Raw genomic sequence first — 18,295 nt, forward strand, 5'->3', positions numbered from 1 at the left:
AGAATAAAGAATGGGAAGCTGGAATGACTTCTGAATTTGCCTGTTTTTTTGCATTTCTTTTGTCTCTGTGGGCAGATGGGGACAGCAGGAGCCGGGTCTGAGCTGGAGCAAAGGGGAGGTTTAGGGTGGATGTTAGGAGGAAGTTTTTCACACAGGGTGGTGAGGCACTGGCACAGGTTGCCCAAGGAGGCTGTGGATGCCCCATCCCTGCAGGCATTGGAGGCCAGGCTGGATGTGGCTCTGGGCAGCCTGGGCTGCTGGTTGGCGACCTGCACACAGCAGGGGTTGGAACTGATGAGCGTTGTGCTCCTTTGCAACCCAGGCTGTTCTGTGACTGCAGTGCGCAGTGGCTGAACTGGGGAAAGTGAAATTTGGGGAGCAGGGTGAACGGAGCAGTGGGTGCAGGTGTGCAGCTGGCGCTTACAGTGAGCTGCTGCAGCTGAACAGGTGACAAATGGAGCTCTTAGCCTGAGAATAAGGTGGAGAAAAACTGCCTGAGCTCATTCCTTCTGCTTTAGAGCAAATGATAGGCGTGGGGCGCCCGGCGGAGCAGGGGGTGCTTCAGTTGTCCCAACAGGACTGAGGGAGGGCTGCTGGTGGTGTCGGGGCCGTATGGCAGAGGTCAGCTGTCAGCAGCCTGTCCTGGATCATCCTCTTAGCTTGAGCTGCTGAGCTGAGCCGTGCTGTGCTGCTCTGCTGGGCTCTGTGCTCAGCAGTGAGGCTGCAGTGTGAACGTGGGACGGGCAGCTTCTTCCCTCTGCAGGCTTTTGACTTTGCTCACTGACCCCTGAGTGTTTCAGGCTTGAAAGCAAGCCGGTGTTTTGGGTTTCAGACAAAACTTGGAATGCATCTGTGACAGTGATTTCCCTTCCTCTGTTCTGTGCCAGAAGCGTTTCTCTTCTGTTCTCTGGGCTCAATGGCTTCGATTGTTGAGGGCTGGAGCTGCTTTTCAGCCTCGTGGCAGCTTTGTGGGGTTCTGAGGGCTGAGCTGGGGAGGTGCTGAGTGCTTCCCTCCTCTGGGTGATGGAAGAGATGGGACAGGGCAGCTGCATTAGTGCTCACATGCTGAACCAACAGCTGGGGCCAAGAGCTGCATCTGCTGTGGGTTTACAAAGCTGGTACCGACCTCATGCCTCCAACACCAAGGGTGTCCTGCTGGGCAATGCTGTGACGTGCACCAAGCACACACAAGTAACGAAAACAGAATAAGGGAAAAGTGCAGGGCTGGAATTAGTTCCTTATATAAAGGGTTCGTGCTCCAATCTCATTAGCGTCTTAAGGAGCGGACGCTCAGCTGCCCGCAGCTCCTGCAGTGCAATCTGCTCAGCAATCAGCTTTGGGAACCCAGCAGGTGCCTCCACACAGCCAGGGCCCGTGGGCAGCAGCTCGGGGCAGTGTCCCAGCTGTCGGTGTGTGGGGCAGCACGGCCATGAAGCCACGGCTGCCATCCCACACGCCATAGCTGGGATAGCATAGCAATGGGGCAGCTGGGGAGGAGACGCGCGAGTCTGTGTGCCAGCCTGAAGCCTGCGGCACGGCGGGGCGGCCGGACGGCCGAGGAGGAGGAGCTGCACATCCCGTTTGCACAGGACAGCCTGGTGAAGCAATGGCGCTCCATGCAGAACGTGGCAGACCGGAGCCAGGAGGAGAGCAAGGTCCCAGTCCGGAGGAACAAGTACTTCCTCAATATCAATGTGGGTGGCAAGCTGTTCCACATCGCCTGCAGAGTGGTGGCCCGGTACCCCGTCACCAGGCTGGGGAAGCTGGCCACCTGCACCGACCCTACGAAGAAGCTGAAGCTCTGTGATGACTACTGCGTGCAGAGGAACGAGTACTTCTTTGACAGAGACCCTTCCATCTTCCACTACATCTTCCACTTCTACTGCAGCGGGGTGCTGTGGATAATGGACGAGATGTGCCCCAGCAACTTCGTGGAGGAAATCGAGTACTGGGGGATCCACCTGAAGCACTCCCAGCGCTGCTGCCGGATCCTGTTTGAGGAGAAGCAGGACGAGCTCAGCGAGTACCTGAAGATCCAGAAGGAGCTGGAGGCGGAGCTGGAGCCCGTGGACTCGGCAGGGCAGTTTGAGGGCAAATGCTTGGGGAAGTTCCGCAGGGCCATCTGGAACCTCATTGAGAACCCGTATTCATCCGTCCCGGCCAAGATCATCGCTGTCATGTCCAGCTTCTTTGTGCTCATCTCCATCGTGGGCATGACGCTGAGCACGGTGGAGGAGATGAAGCACAAGACGGGGAAGAAGTGGATGGAGCAGACGGAGATGATCTGCGCCATCTTCTTCACCTCCGAGTACCTCATGCGGCTCATCTCCTCCTCCAGCTTCAAGAACTTCCTGCGGGCGGCGCTCAATGCCATCGACCTGGTGGCCATCCTGCCCTTCTACATCCAGATCCTCTTTGAAAACCTGGACGAAGGAGAGACGCTGTACCACGAGGAGCTGCACAAAGTGGAGAACGTGAGCAAGCTGGGCAAAGTGCTCAAACTCATCAAGCTGATGCGGATCTTCCGCATCCTCAAGCTGGCACGGCACTCCACGGGGCTCCGCGCCTTCGGCTTCACCATGAGGCAGTGCTACCAGCAGGTCTGCTGCCTCTTCCTCTTCATCGCCATGGGGGTCTTCACTTTCTCTGCTCTCATGCACTCGGTGGAGCACGACGTGCCAGGCACCAACTTCACCAGCATCCCCTACGCGTGGTGGTGGGCAGCGGTAAGGAGCGGGCAGAGGGCTGCGGTGTGGCTGTGGGATGGGGTGGAGGCAGCGAGGAGCAGAGCTGAGGATGCCAGCCCTTCCCTTGTCCCACCTCCTTGTGCTCCTTTTCCCAAGCAAACCCACGCTCAAACCTCATCTCCTGCCCAAGCTCTGGGCTGCAGCACCCCAGTCTGCACAGCTTTGTGTTGGTGCGTCGCCCCGTACTGGAGCTGCAGTGTGGGTGGGTGATGGACGTGCAGGGGGGAGCAGCTCAGGCTGCAGAGCAGCTCGTGGGGCAGCAGCAATGTCAAACACACAGCGCTTCATCCTCTCCATTCCTTCTTCAAGGAGGACCACTAAAATGGTCTGGAGCACCTCTCCTATGTTTGGCTTGGAGAGGAGAAGGCTCTGGAGAGACCTCATTGTGGCCTGCCAATACCTGAAGGGAGCTTATAAACAGGGGGGAGAATGGCTGTTTATGAGGGTGGATGGTGATAGGACAAGGGGGGATGGCTTTAAAGTGAGACAGCGGAGGTTTAGGTTGGATATCAGGAGGAAGTTTTTCACCCAGAGGGTGGTGAGGCACTGGCACAGGTTGCCCAAGGAGGCTGTGGATGCCCCATCCCTGCAGGCATTGGAGGCCAGGCTGGATGTGGCTCTGGGCAGCCTGGGCTGCTGGTTGGCGACCTGCACACAGCAGGGGTTGGAACTGATGAGCACTGTGGTCCTTTGCAACCCAGGCCATTCTGTGATTCTGTGTTTCCCCCCCAGGTCAGCCTCTCCACCGTGGGCTATGGGGACACAGTGCCCGACACGGTTCTGGGCCGGATTGTGGCATTTGGCTGCATCTCCTTTGGCATCATCCTCAACGGCATGCCCATCTCCATCCTCTACAACAAGTTTTCAGACTACTACGCCAAGCTGAAGGCACATGAGAACGAGAGCAGCCTCTCCCTGAAGCTCTCCAGGCGGCTCCATCTGAAGCAGCGCATCCTGCAGAAGCTGTCGCAGTGCTGCTGCCCCGACCCCAGGCATGTGGGGTGCTGAGCTGGGGAGCAGCCCCAGCAGCAAGGTTTAATAAAGCAGCCCCAAACCGTGCTTTGTCTCAGGTTTTGGCACAGCGCAGCAAGCGTGGTGACAGCAGGGAGTCAAACATTCCCCCTGCTCACCAGCTCCTGCACGCTGCTGTGCAGGGCCACTAGGATGATCAGGGGGCTGGAGCACCTCCCCTATGGGGACAGGCTGAGGGAGCTGGGCTTGTTCAGCCTGGAGAAAAGAAGGCTGCGGGGTGACCTCATTGCTGCCTTTCAATACCTAAAGGGAGCCTACAGAGGGGAGGGGAATCAACTCTTTGAAGGGGTTGATATGTGTAGGATGAGGGGAAATGGTTTTAAGTTGAGGGAGGGGAGATTTAGGTCGGACATCAAGGGGAAGTTCTTTACCCAGAGAGTGGTGAGGTACTGGAACAGGCTGCCCAGGGAGGTTGTGGATGCCCCATCCTTGGAGGTGTTCAAGGCCAGGTTGGATGGGGCCCTGGGCAGCCTGGTCTGGTATTGAATGGGGAGGTTGGTGGCCCTGCATGTGGCAGGGGGTTGGAGATTCACAATCCTTGAGGTCCCTTCCAACCCTGGCCATTCTGTGATTCTGCTGTGTCCAAGCAGGAGCTTTGCTGTTCTCTCAAAGCGTGGCACACATATGGCATCGTGCTCTCACCCCCCCTTTGTGCTGCTTGGAGAGCACAGCCAGCACAGCAGCACCCACTGCATCCATCACCCACCCCACGGGCAGCATCACCACAAAGGGAGCCCCACTGACAACAGCACGTTTAATAGTTCCTCTGAGTTCACTTTACAAAACACAGCGCTGTACAGACATTTACAGGACACCGATTTCAGTCATATATTAGTGCTCTCACTATATACATATGGTACAGCCACTACAGGTGGGAAAACCCACACAACCCTGCACACAATCAGCCCTGAGTCCAACCCTGAGCCTTCCCAGCACCAACGGGGTCACAGCTGTGCACCCCTTTGCTTTGTTCTGCAAAAACCCACAGCGGTGCCAAAGAGAGACCCTGCAGAGCTGCTCTGCAATGGGGGGGGGAATCTCTACTTCAGTGGCAGCCGCAACTCCCGGCCACCATGTCATCATACTGCTTGAGGACCACGTTCTCATCGTCATCAAAGTAGAGGAGGTTGATGGAGTAGAGCTTGTCAGGCACGCAGCAGGGGCTGCTGACGCCCTCGCTCAGCTTCAGGGCGTTGATGATGGACTGCACGGTGGCGTGGTTGGTCGGCCTCATGTTCTCACCCAGGGGGAAGGGGCAGGAGCCTCTGCAGTGGTAGGCGTTGTAACCCCGGGGGGAGATGATCCACCCAGACCAGCCGATCTCCTCGAAGTCCACGGACAGGGGGTGCCTCTGGCACGGCTGCAGGCGGTCCAGAGAGCGTGCGCTGCGCGGCCCGGTCAGCTTGGCAGGGAAATCCCGAGGCTGTGAGGCTGTCAGAAATAAGAAAACGATTCCATCAGTGATTGCACGAGCCTGAAAGGAGGGAGGAAGCGGAGCAGCGGTGCTGGCCACCCCTCTGCACAGTCAGTGCAGAGCCACCAGGAGGTGACAGCTCTGCAGCCCCACGGTGGTCATCAGCGTGGCCACAGCTCTGAGCACGGCTGTGTTCAGGCTAAGGCAGAGCTGAAGCCTGCATGCAGGGACCTGGGCACGGCCCCCTGCTGTGTGGCACCCACCTGGGACCCCGGCCATGGGCAGGGATGCTCCTCGGCGCCCATCATCTGTGAACAGGACCAGCATGGGCTTTTTGCTCTCATGGTGGTCCCCGCTGGATGCGAACTGCACGGCGGGGGCTTCGAGTGTGCTGCCACCCAGGCTGTGGACCGTCACCAGCAAACCTCGGTTGCTGCTCTCATCTTGGGTCCAATCCCGAACCTGGGGAAGCAAACACAGTGTCACCACGGTGGGATGGGGCTGTGGCAGTGTCCCCATGTCCCCAAAATGTGTCACAGTGGACAGCAGCAGTACCAGCACCACAACGGGGCGCCCACCCACACTCCCACCCCTCCCCACAGGCTGCGCACCCCAACCTCAGGTGGGCACTGCAGGCCCAGAACGGGGTGAAATAGGTTAAAAAGGCTCTCGGATGCAAAATGACCATTTTTCTCTCTGTGCCATCCATACACCCGGTGTAAGAGCACTCACAGCCTGCGTGATGGCAAAGACCTCCCAGCCCGAGCCCTGCAGTGAGAGCAGCCTGCTTGCCAGCAGCTTCTGTCCTTTGGGGGAGTCCGGCTCAGCCTTGTCCAGAATTTGGTACACGCTGACCTGGGGATGGAGGCAAAGGGAGGTGAGCAGCCATGGCGTGGGGGGGGGGTGGAAGTGGGTATTGGGGGGAGGGCGGGGAAAGGATGGAGACGGGGAGAAAGCGGCGGCGGCAGCGCTGCTGGGCACAGCGGGGCACGTCCCTGCCCCCATCCGCACCCCATCCCCCCTCACCTGGCAGAAATGGTCCTTTTGGGCTCCCCCCCCCTCACCTGGCAGAAGTGATGCCTCCTGGGCCCCTCGGCGGCTCTCGGCCACAGACGGAAGAGGTGCAGCTCCGCCGTCAGGATCTTCTCATTCTTGGCCACGCTGGAGAGGACAAAGAGGAACCGCATCTTCTCACCTTGAGCTGCGGGGAGGGACGGATCGGGAAGTGAAACCAAACGGCCCCATCCCACAGCTCTCCCCCCTCCCCCCCCCTACCCCCCCAGCCCCAGCACCGCAGGGACCCCCTCCCCTTACTTCTATCCAGGAAGCTGCGCACCGTGTTCCCCTCCAGGACGTCGGGGTTTTTGGTGACCCCGTCGGCGTTGGCCACCGCGTTGAACAGATCCACCATGAACTGCGGCGGCTGTTTGACGTGGGCCGGGGGGGGCGGGGGGTCCTCCATGCCAAAAACTTCCAGCAGCTTTTTGAGAGCCTCGGCCCTGCGGCTTTCCGTGGATGCCGGCCGTGCCAAAGCCAGCAGCAGCAGCACGGCGCCCAGCATGGCTCTGCTGTCCCGGCTTCACTCCCCTCTGCAAACCCGGCGCCGCATTTATAACTCGCTGGAAAGATGGATTGGAGTCAAATATGCACATGGGCGATCAGGAGGGTAAAGAGAGCTAATCGCCGTGCTAACAAGGTGCAAAGATGGGCACCCTGCACCAATTAGCCCCAGTACACAACGGGAGGGGAGGGCTGGCAGCAGCGCTCTGGGGGGACGCGGATCCGGCTGCGAGCCTCGGCGCTGCGGCCCCGACTGCCTCTGCTCTCCAAAGTAAACCGACTGGATTTTAACGGCAGCACTCATGGGTCCAGAGCACCGCAGCCAGGCTGGACCGGGCCGCATCCCCTCCTGTCCCCATGCTCTCGTGGCTGTGGGATCGGTGTGACGGTATCAGAGCCCATCCCGTGCCGCCCCCCCCCCCCCCCCTCCGGCAGAGCGAAAGCGGCGGGTGAAGGCAGCTGTTAACGCAGTGCATCCAGAGCTGCATGGCCAGCTGGCATCTGTCATTTACCCCAACCCCACATTCTGATGGTGAAAGGGCCATTAATTACCCAGAATACACAAAGAGGCAACGACAGGCTTGGGTTAATTGGCAGAGGAAACATCACATCCTCCACATCCTTTCCTTCCCCTTCCCTGCCCGCCAGCAGCAGTACATCCCATAGGACTGGGGCTGCTCCCCCTCCCACCCCAATTCTGCCCATGCTGTGCACAGAGCAGCTGGCCTTGCAGTGCCAGACGGCACACGTGCAGGGCAGCATCCCGGGACGTTGGGGCAGAGCTGCCAATTGCCTGCAATGTTTACCTTACGAGCTGCCAACCATTTTGCAGAGGGTTCATTTCTAACGAGCCCTGCTTAAACCAGCGGCTCTCATTGACAAAAGTCACCTTCTGCCATTTACATACAGCACAGACAGTCTGGCGGGGGTCTCACAGTGGCCCCACCTGCAGACCCCCCCACCCCTGTGCTGCCAGATGGGCCCAGAGCAGCCGTTTCAGTGCAGGGCTGTACATCCCCCCATCCCCTGTGCCCCAGCTTTGCTTCATCACCCAAGGGCCGCCTGTCCCTTCCTCTCAGCGCAGCTCAAAGCGCCCATACAGAGCTGGGATTTCTGTCTTTGGGGGGTTGACCTGCACCCCCCTCCCTCCTCAACCAACCAGTGGAGCATCCCTCTCTTGTCCCCATCCCACCCCACAGGCATCAGAGCAGCTTTGATGTCAGGGCAGCATCTCTCAGCATCTCCTTCCCATCCGCATCTGCTGCCGTGGGGCCCCATCGTCTCCATTGAGTTACTCTTCAGCCTGCTTCACTGCACGGCTGCATGCAGCCAAAGCAGAGGCTGCTGCCCTCGATCTGCACAGCTGTTATCCCCAAAATCAGCCCAGGAGCTGCAGGGCATCACTGCAGGGCAGTGGGATGGGGCAGCAGGCAGCTGTGCTTACCTAAGCAGGCGGGGATCCGCCGAGGAGCAGCAGCTCCTTCCCACATCAATTTCCTGCAAAGATTTGCAACACAAAGGCACGAAGATCCCCCTCAGCACCTCGCTGGGACACCCCGGGGGACGGCCCCAATCCACAGCCCGGGGCAGGCAGACCCACAGGGAGGAGGTTTTGGGGATGCGGAGTCCAACCATTAAACTGCTTCTCAAATAAATCTCTCTCTGCTCCCTCAATCGGCTTCGGAAAGAAACCCTCAGCCCCCAACGAAGGCTGCTGGCTGCTTTCAGGCACCGATGGAAAAATCCTTGAGAGCCCCAGGCTGCTGCAACGTGGGACGTTTTTACCACCATACCTCGTGGCTGAGGGGCAACAAGGGGCTGCCCTGCCCCCCTGCTGTAGGCAGGGACCAACCTCAGGTATTGCTCCTTCACCCCACAGCTCCCCATGCTGCCATCACCTCCCGTGGGTTTCCAAGCAGCGTGCAGGAAGAGAATGGTAACAACCTTCCCCAGGACCCCCGTTCTCCAGTGCCAGGGCTGAACGTTCAGCTTTGACAGCAGAAACACAGAAGGAAAATGCTGCAGGGCAGTGGGAAACCCAACCTGGGGGTCGGCGGGCATTTCCCAGCTGGGCCGTTATCACCGAATGAGGCACCATCCACCGACCAGCCTGGGGACAAATGCACCTCCCTGGCACAGCTGTGGGGCACAGGATTCTGCCAGCCCTGGAAAGCAGCACTTCACACTGCCTGACAGCCTTATGGAGCAGCAATGTGTCCCTGCAGACACACTGGATTGGATGGATGCCATTCCCTCTGATCTGCAGACTCGCAAGGCAGCACCAAAGGGACCCAATTCTGCTTTACCCCAGCAGAAGGTTTTGCTCTGGTTGGGACAATCGAGTTTGCAGTTCTCATTTCTAAGTGATTTTGGCACCACCTGTGCTGACATTTTACAGCTGCACAGGGAACTGAAACCAGAGCTGCTCCTGAAGGCCCTTGGTGAACAAATGGATCCATTTCTTCCTTTCAGGACATCACCCCAGTCTTCCTGAGGCAGCTCATGGGCTCGGCCCAAAGGCAAACCCTGACTGATCTGCTGTGGGCAAAGCTGCCCAGCAAAAAAAGCACAGCAGGGAAACATCAGACACAAAACCACGCATCCCTATGAGCCCGAATCAGCACAGAAGGCACCGGGCAGCTCTCCCCACACCACGATGCCTCACGGGGCCACTTGCTGTGCTTTGGGAAGGGCAAGGAGGGCCGCAGCATCCCAGGTTCTTACCTCAGCCCTCCCTGGTCCAGGAGGTGAGAAGGTGAGCATCTCAGTGACGAATGGTGCTGCTGTCACTGGCACACAGCTCCCACTTGCTGCCTGCACAGTGGTGGCATCTCCAGCACAGCAGCCACATCTCGGCTCTGCACACACCTCCAGGGATGCTGGAGAGCAAGCAGGTTTGCTCACAGCCCTCCCCACACCTCTGTCCTTCCCACTGCTTTCCAACTAACGAAGCCCACGGGAGCTCGGCCGCCTCCAAGTCTCATCCCAAAGGGACACAAACCCTCCACCCCCACTGCCTGCATTCAGCGGCTGTTTTACCCACAACAACTCACATCTGTTCCTCAGCAGCACCAAAACTCAGAGAGGTTCTTTGGCAGCAGACAGCAACGTGCTCAGAGATCAGCTTCAGCCCCACCTGCCCAGCCCAGCAGATCCACCCCCAGGGGAAGCGTTTTGCCAGGTTCAGCAATGAGAGCAAAGAAGAGCAGCGTAACATCAGACATTGCCTTCAAAACCAGGGATTTATTATTATCCAACCGTGATCATTGCGGGCGCAGCCATCACGTCACTGCATGGAAGCTGCACAGCCCCCAAAACAACCCAAGCCTCTGGAGCTCATACGTAGTGCCTGGAGGAGAGCTGGGATTCCTCAGACAGAAACCCTGGGGAAATGCTCAGTAAAGCAAAATGCCACGGGAGAGCATCCCTGCCAAAGCACACTGGTGCCACGGAGCAGCACAGCAGCACTCAGGAGCACTCAGGACAGCAACTCAGCAACCGCCTTTAATTGCATTGGTAAAAAAAACCAACAACAACAACAAAAAGCCCAACGAAAGACATACAAAGAAAAATACATTTCCATTTTAAGAACATATCTATAAACCACCAGATACGTATAAATCATCAGGTTTGTGCCTCGGGATCTGAGCTGTCTGCTCTGTGGTGCCCTGGAAGGCAGGGCTGGGGAGCAGCCTGCACTGCAGCAGCAGAACACGGGGTTCAAAGTCATATGAAATACTTACAGAGAAACAAACCATGTGCTTTAAATAATGAACTTACGACGACTTAAACTTGGTACAAAGTATTACGGTTGCCCATTTCAGTGTCTCAGTGCCAGGAACTACAGCCAACCCTTGGCATCCTGCCTGCCACCCCACACTGGTGCCTGCAGTCTCTTTCTGCAGAGAACTCCATTTCTGGCCAACTCAGTCCAAAGTACCTAAAAATGAAAACAAAGATAAACCAACACAGCCTCAGAGACCAGAAAGGAAACAGAAATGCAGCTACAAGAACAACTGCAACTCGGGGTCATAGGGGGAGATGTGGGTCTATGGGGGGGGGGCTATATGGGGATGTGGGGATAAAGGCCCAGATATAGGACTATAGGGGGGAATACGGGGATATGGGGCCATAGGGGTGTGTAGGAGGGATATAAGGGGATAAGGGGCTATAGGGAGCAGTGGGGAGGGGGCACAAGGGGGATATAGAGAGATAGGGATGCTGTGAAAGGGAGTATAGGGGGACACAGGGGCTATGAGTTTATAGGGGGAGGCTATAGGGAGATGTGCAGCTAGAAGGCCCAGATATAGGCCCAGATAAAGGGACTGTGTGTGGGGGAAATAGGGGAATAGGGGGCCATAGGGGCTGTATGAGGAATAGAGGGGGATATGTGGCTACAGGGAGCAGTGGGGGGGGGCTATAGGAGACCATGGGTTTATAGGAGGGGCTATAGGAGGGGTGTGGGGCTAGAAGGTCCAGATATAGGGACTCTGGGGGGGAATAGGGGAATATGGGGCTATAGTAGGGGGGATATAGGGAGGATATAGGGAGATAGTGGACTGTGGGGGGGGCTACAGAGGGTTATGGGGGTGGCTATAGGGCTAGAAGGCCCAGATAAAGGGATTACAGGGGGGAAATAGGGAGATATGGGGCTATAGGAAGCAGTAGGGGGGATATGGGGAGGATATAGGGAGATAGTGGACTGTGGGAGGGGGCTACAGAGGGTTATGGGTTTATTGGGGTGGCTATAGGGGGATGTAGGGCTAGAAGGCCCAGATATAGAGACTATGGGGCTATGGGGGGCTGTAGGATTGATAGAGGAGGATATAGAACTTATGGGAGGGTGGGGGGCCATAGGGAGATGGCAGGCTGTGGAGGGGCTATAAGGAGGGCTATAGGGGAGTGTGGGGCTAGAAGGCTCAGATAAAGGGACTACAGGGGGGAAATGGGGCTATAGGGAACCATGGGGAGGCCATAGGGGGGATATGGGGAGATAGGGGGCTGAGGGGGGGGTTTAGGGGGAAATAGGGGGCTATGGACTTATAGGAGGGACTATAGGGGGATGTGGGGCTAGAAGGCCCAGATATAAGCACAGATACTGAGGTTATGGAGCGACAGGGGGCTGCAGGAGGGCTACAGGAGGATACGGGGCTACTGCTGCTGTGCGAGCACACAGCCCTGGGGGGAAACCATTCTGTGCTCCTCTCTGCAGAAAGGGATTATAGAAAAAATGCGGGAAGGAAGCGAAACTCACCTTCCAAAAAGGCAAACTCATCCACGGCCTCGATGGCGTTATCTGCAAAGGGAAAGGACGGAACGCTACAAAACCAGCCCTGCTCTGTGCGCATCCGCAGCACTTAATGACAATAAGGACGAAACGCAGAGCTGAGCTCTGCATCATTTCTCTTCCCTTCGAAGCCGCCGGGACGGACGGGACCCCCGCACCCCGCACCGTACCCAGGTCCTTCCTCTGCAGGGTTTTCCTCTTGCCCTGCTGGGCGTACACAAAGGCGTCCTTAGCGATGGTTTCCACGAACAGCTCCTGCGGGCACAAAACGCGCAGCGTCGCACGGAGGAACGGAGCGGAACGGAACGCCGCGCCCCGCACCGCGCCCGGCCCCACTCCTCACCGCGGCCCGCGCCAGCACGAACACGGCTTCCTGGCTGGCCAGACCGACGTCCGGGTCGGCTTTCACCAGCGCCTTCACGCGGGACAGCGGCAGCCGAGCAGCGCGGCCCGATCCCGCACACGGCACCGCACCGCCCGCATCTTCCACCGCCTCCGCTCCCGCCGCCGCCGCCATCCCGCGCCGCGCATGCGCAGAGCAGCGCAGCGCCGCCGGGCGGAGCTCGCTCACCGCGGTCATTTCCGCACCGCCGAGATCCGCCGCTGGGGGGCGCTGCTCCCGAAACCCGAACGCGGTCCTCCGGGCTCCTCGTGTCCCCAGCGCGGCTCTGCTCCTCTTTCAGTCCCCAAATGCGTCCCTCCATCCGCTCTGTGCCCCAAATCGCAGAACCATAGAACGGCTTGGCTGAAAAGGATCACAATGATCATCGGTTCCAACGCCCTGCTGTGTGCAGGGCCGCCAACCACAGAACCACAGAACCACAGAATGGCCGGGGTTGGAAGGGACCCCAAGGGCCGTGAATCCACCACACTCAGGGCCACCAACCTCCCCCTTTCACAGCAGCCCAGGCTGCCCAGGGCCCCATCCAACCCGGCCTTGAACACCTCCAGGGATGGACGGGGCATCACAGCCTCTCTGGGCCGCTGTTCAGCCCCTCACCGCTCTCACAGCACAGAACTTCCCCTGACATCCAACCTCCATCTGCCCTCCCTCCATTCAAACCATTTCCCCTTGTCCTGCTGTCATCTCCCCTTGCACAGAGTTGATTCCCCTCCTGTTTGCAGGCTCCCTTTAGGCACTGCAGGCTGCACTGAGGTCACCCCCAGCCTTCTTTTCTCCATGCTGAACAAGCCCAGCTCCCTCAGCCTGTCTTTGTAGGGAGGTGCTGCAGCCCCTGCTCATCTCCGTGGCTCCTCTGGACCTTCTCCAACAGCTCCCTGTCTTTCTTGAACTGGGGGCTCCAGCCCAGGCTGCCCAGAGCCACATCCAGCCTGCCCTTGAATGCCTGCAGGGATGGGGCATCCACAGCCTCCTTGGGCAACCTGTTCCAGTGCCTCACCACCCTCTGGGTGAAAAACTTCCTCCTCATATCCAACCTAAACCTCCCCTGTCTCACTTTAAAACCATTCCCTTCTCCTATCACCATCCACCATCATAAACAGCTGTTCCCCCTCCTGTTTATAAGCTCCCTTCAAGTACTGGAAGACCACAATGAAGTCTCCCCCTCCATCCTCCCTGTGCCCCAAACACAGCTCCCCACCCTCCCTGTCCCAAACATGGCCCTCCTTTCACTCTGTGCCCCCAAACTCCATCCACCCAATACCCCAAATATGGCCCTCCATCCTCCCTGTGCCCCAGATACGGTCCTCCATCCACTCTATGCCCTGAAACCCAGACCTCCATGATCCCTGTGCCCCACAGGTGGAGCCTGGAGGGGGAATAGTAAAATTGCTACCTTGGACTTCAGGAGGGCGGACTTTGAATTGTTCAAGGGACTAATAGGGGGAGTCCCCTGGCATTCAGTCTTAGCGAGTAAAGGGGTCCAAGAGAGCTGGTTGCTCTTCAAGAAGGAAGTCTTAAGGGCGCAGGAGCAGGCAGTCCCCCTGAGCTGCAAAATGAGCCGGCGGGGAAGAAGACCGGCGTGGATGAATAGGGAGCTATTCTTGAGGCTCCGGGAGAAAAAGAGAATCTACCGCCTGTGGAAAGAGGGACAGGCCACTCAGAATGAATAGAAGGAAGTCGTTAGGATGTGTAGAGGTGAAATCAGAAAGGCAAAAGCCCAGCTTGAATTTAACCTAGCCGCTGGGGTGAAAAGGAATAAGAAACTCTTTTATAAATACATGAACAGTAAGAGGAGGACAAAGGAGAATATCCACTCTTTGCTGGATGAGGCTGGGAATGTGACCACTGAGGATAAGGAAAAGGCGGAGGTTCTGAATGCCTTCTTTACGTCTGTCTTTAAAAGTCAGACCAGTTACCCTCAGGACACTCCTCTCTCTGACCTGGTAATCTCGGCTGGGGAGCACACGAATCCCCCAGTGATTCTGAAAGAAACAGTCAGAGACCTGCTGCTCCAACTGGGCTGCCACAAGTCGATGGGGCCAGATGAGATCCACCCGAGAGTGCTGAGGGAACTGGCGGAGGTGAGAGCCGAGCCGCTTTCCACCATCTGTCAGCGCTCCTTGTGCACTGGTGAGGTCCCAGAAGACTGGAGGCTTACCAGTGTGACTCCCATTTATAAGAAAGGTCGTAAGGAGGATCCGGGGAACTACAGGCCTGTCAGCCTGACCTCGGTGCCAGGGAAGGTTATGGAGCAGATTGTCTTGAGGGAGATCATGCGGCATGTGCGGGATGAGCGGGGGATCAGGCCTAGCCAGCATGGGTTCATGAAGGGCAGGTCCTGCTTGACCAACCTGATCTCCTTCTATGATCTAGTGACCCATCTGGTGGATGAGGGAAAGGCTGTTGATGTGGTCTACCTAGACTTCAGCAAAGCCTTTGGCACTGTCTCCCACAGCATTCTCCTGCAGAAGCTGGCAGTCAGAGGCTTGGATGGCTGCACTCTTGGCTGGGTGAAGAGCTGGCTGGAGGGCCGGGTACAGAGAGTGGTGGTGAATGGAGTCAAATCCAGCTGGCGACCGGTTGTGAGTGTTGTTCCCCAGGGGTCGGTGCTGGGGCCTGTCCTCTTCAATATCTTTATTGATGACCTCGATGAGGGCATCGAGTGCACCCTCAGTAAATTCGCAGATGACACCAAATTGGCTGGAAGTGTGGATCTGCCTGGGGGTAGCGACGCCCTACAGAGGGATCTGGACAGGCTGGAGAGCTGGGCTGAAGCCAACGGGATGAGTTTCAACAAGGCCAAATGCCGGGTCCTGCACTTCGGCTCCAACAACCCCAGGCGACGCTGCAGGCTTGGGGCGGTGTGGCTGGAGGACTGCGTAGAGGAAACGGACCTGGGGGTATTGATGGATGCTCAGCTGAATATGAGCCGACAGTGTGCCCAGGTGGCCAAGAAGGCCAATGGCAGCCTGGCTTCATTCATTTCTGGCATCAGAAACAGTGCTGCAAGCAGGAGCAGAGAGGTGATTGTTCCCCTATATTCAGCACTGGTGAGGCCGCACCTCGAGTACTGTGTCCAGTTTTGGGCCCCTCACTGCAAGAAAGACATCGAGACCCTGGAACGTGTTCAAAGGAGGGCAACAAAGCTGGTGAGGGGTCTGGAACACAGGGCTGATGAGGAGAGGCTGAAGGAGCTGGGAATGTTCAGCCTGGAGAAGAGGAGCTCAGGGGAGACCTCATTGCTCTCTATGACTGCCTGAAGGGAGGTTGTAGTGAGCTGGGGGTCGGCCTCTGCTCTCGTGTCATCAGTGATAGGAGCAGAGGGAATGGCTTCAAGCTACGGCAGGGGAGATTCAGGCTGGACATTAGGAAGTATTACTTTTCAGAAAGGGTGGTCAGGCACTGGAATGGATGCCCAGGGAGGTGGTGGAGTCACCGAGCCTGGGGGTGTTGAAGGAAAGGCTGGATGTTGTGTTGAGGGACGTGGTTTAGTGGGAGCTGTTGGTAAGAGGTGAACGGTTGGACTGGACGATCTTTTAGGTCTTTTACAACCTTGGTGATTCTATGATTCTGTGATTCTATGATTCTATGATTCTTCCACTCTATGACCCAAACTCAGCCCTTCACTCTCCCTGTGCCCCAGCCATGGCCCTCAATGCTCTCTGTGCCCCAAACACAGCCCTGCAGCCCCCTCCCCCCATTACCCAGACACATCCTTGGCGCCCGCCATCACCCCCAGGCACCCCCTGCCCTCCAAGCCCTCCAAACAGCGTTGAGGTTCCTTTCATCACCTCTGTCCCCGAATCCCCTCCTACCCCCACCCTCAAACTCAGCCTTTCAGCCTCCCATGCGTGTCCCTCCAGCTCACCAACCCCACAGCATCCCCTGAGCTCCTTCCTCACCACCGTCCCCAAAGTTCTGCGGGCAGGAGGCGGTGGGGACTCACGGCCCCAGGATGTGGTGTCCCGGCCCCGTTGGCTCCCGTTGGGTTTGGTGCTGCTCACCACCCTGGAAGTCCCCAGGGCCGCTGACGGGGCTCTGCTCGACCCGGCCTGCCGGGGGTGTCCCCGTTCCCAGGGGTGGGCGTAAAGATCCCCCCGAATCTGAGCCGTTCCGTAGTCCTGTGCCGATCCTACGGCCTCGGGTCGCTCCCAGAGCCCACGTTCGTTTCTGGGCGGGGCAGCAGCGGCACTCGGTGTCCCCATCGACGGCACGGAGCCGCTCCCCGCCACCCCCCTCCATCGCTGTGCAGTCAGGCCGCAGCCGCTTCCTGGCGTTGCGCACAGCTCCTTGCCAAGCCAGCGTTAGGAAAGTGCTTCTGCTTTCAGCGCCGGGGAGCTCCGCTGCCGCCGGAGGTGTTCACCTCCCTCGGGTCCTTCTGCTCGGACGGCCGCGATGGTGTTCAGGAGGGAGGAGAGCTCATAGGGCAGCGGCCGTGGATGGGAAATGGTGAGTGCGAGCTGCCGGGATGCGTGCGGGAGAACCGGGTCCGACCCGCACCCTCACGTCCTCACAGCCACACCGGGATGGGGTCAGTCAGAGCTCCGGAGCTCCATGAGCAGCTCCCGGGGTGGGTGAAGGAGGGGGCAGCACCGGGGCTCAAATATATCAGAGAGGAGAAAGCACCGCAGTGCCAAAGCTGCTGCACCGGTCGCTGTGACAGCGGTGCCGTTCCTCGACGGCGCCACCGCGGGCAGCTCCGTGTCCCCGTTCACAGAACGGCTCTGACGGTCACGAACACCGGAACGGTTCACATCCGAAACCCCACGGCGTGCTCGGAGCACTGCAGAAATCCCCTTTTATAACCGTTTTTTTCGCTGCCTTACGTTGTAGGACGCGGCCAATGTGCGCTATTGAGCCCTTGGCGGGCTGTGCCCAGGGACGAGGGGCACCCGTCCCCATTTAACACCTATTTAATGCCCCACATTTGAGCTCTCACGGCTGAAAATGTCGCGCTGGCTTCTCTGCGCTCCGGCCCTTCTGTTGTGAAAGAAAACAAAGTGATGCAAGCGCAGCCCGAACCGAAATCCCGAGAGGAGGAGAACTGCAGAACCCGAGCGGGTGGAGCAGAGCCCCGATGTGTGCAGTGCTGCGACCGGGAGCGCGGGGGGGATAGAAAGGAAAAGGGAGATGAGGAGGAGGGGAGAACATGATGGAGGGGAGAAGATCACCTCTCCCCCTGGGTCGGGTCGATCCGGGTCGGTACCCGCGATGCTCGTGGGACAACGCCGCGTCGCAGCCGTGCGCCCCAGTTCTGTGCGCCCATCGCGGGGTGAGCAGCGCAGGAAACGCTCAGAAAAGTGGGGCAGATCCGCCGCTTCTCGGCCTCTTTTTTTTGTTGTTGTTATTGGTTTGTTGGTTTTTTTTTTTGCCCTCAGCCAAAACGGCTTCCGGCAGCGCCGTCGGGGCTTTGCTGTGAGGGAGCGCAGCCGCGCTCCTTCGGGGCGGATCGGGGCAGAGCGGTGCGCGACCCCGCGGCATTGGGGCCCCGGCGGCGGTGGGACGTGCCGGGCAGAGCAGCTGCGGGACTGGCCGGAGCTCAGGGCGCTCCTCACCTTTCAGGCTCGGGGAGGCACCGCCGCGTTCTCGGCTTTTTTCAGTAACGGCAGAATCGGAGCTTTCCTTCATCCCCGCAGGAAAACCCGGAGGGGAAAGAGGCGGAGGGGAGACACCTGAGAGCGAAGCTGAAGGACGGCAGGAAGCCTCCCCCCGCAGCGGGCGGACGGGCACGGGGTCCCCCCTCAGCTTTCCCAGCGACGGAGCCGGGCCGGGCGCTCACGCCGGGTTCCAAGGGGGAGCCGCCCCCCGCGTCCCCCCTCGCCGGGAGGGTGGGCGTCGGCAGAGCCCCTCCG

General features: G+C 58.6%; 2 protein-coding genes and 1 pseudogene across 3 annotated transcripts; 1 reads left to right on the forward strand and 2 right to left on the reverse strand.

The window, feature by feature from the left end:
- The first annotated feature begins 1,478 nt into the window (after window positions 1–1,478).
- Window positions 1,479–3,755, forward strand: LOC306955432 (potassium voltage-gated channel subfamily V member 2 pseudogene; annotated as a pseudogene). Its single transcript has 2 exons — window positions 1,479–2,726; window positions 3,480–3,755. The product of its transcript is annotated as a potassium voltage-gated channel subfamily V member 2 pseudogene (transcript).
- A 1,069-nt stretch (window positions 3,756–4,824) lies between these two features.
- Window positions 4,825–6,754, reverse strand: LOC306955339 (bone morphogenetic protein 2-like; the record flags this gene model as incomplete). The annotated part of the gene is made up of 5 exons (XM_079546607.1): window positions 4,825–5,210; window positions 5,457–5,655; window positions 5,926–6,048; window positions 6,258–6,394; window positions 6,508–6,754. 5 exons carry the CDS (start codon window positions 6,752–6,754, stop codon window positions 4,825–4,827), a joined length of 1,092 nt encoding a protein of 363 aa, XP_079402733.1.
- A 4,592-nt stretch (window positions 6,755–11,346) lies between these two features.
- Window positions 11,347–12,620, reverse strand: LOC306955433 (DNA polymerase epsilon subunit 4-like; the record flags this gene model as incomplete). Its single annotated transcript, XM_079546728.1, has 4 exons — window positions 11,347–11,354; window positions 12,008–12,049; window positions 12,211–12,295; window positions 12,384–12,620. The coding sequence occupies 4 exons, from the start codon at window positions 12,618–12,620 to the stop codon at window positions 11,347–11,349; spliced, it is 372 nt and encodes a 123-aa protein (XP_079402854.1).
- Window positions 12,621–18,295: the final 5,675 nt, after the last annotated feature.

This window comes from Tetrao urogallus (assembly GCF_951394365.1).
Source record: "Tetrao urogallus genome assembly, chromosome: 25".
NCBI classification, from domain to species: domain Eukaryota; kingdom Metazoa; phylum Chordata; class Aves; order Galliformes; family Phasianidae; genus Tetrao; species Tetrao urogallus.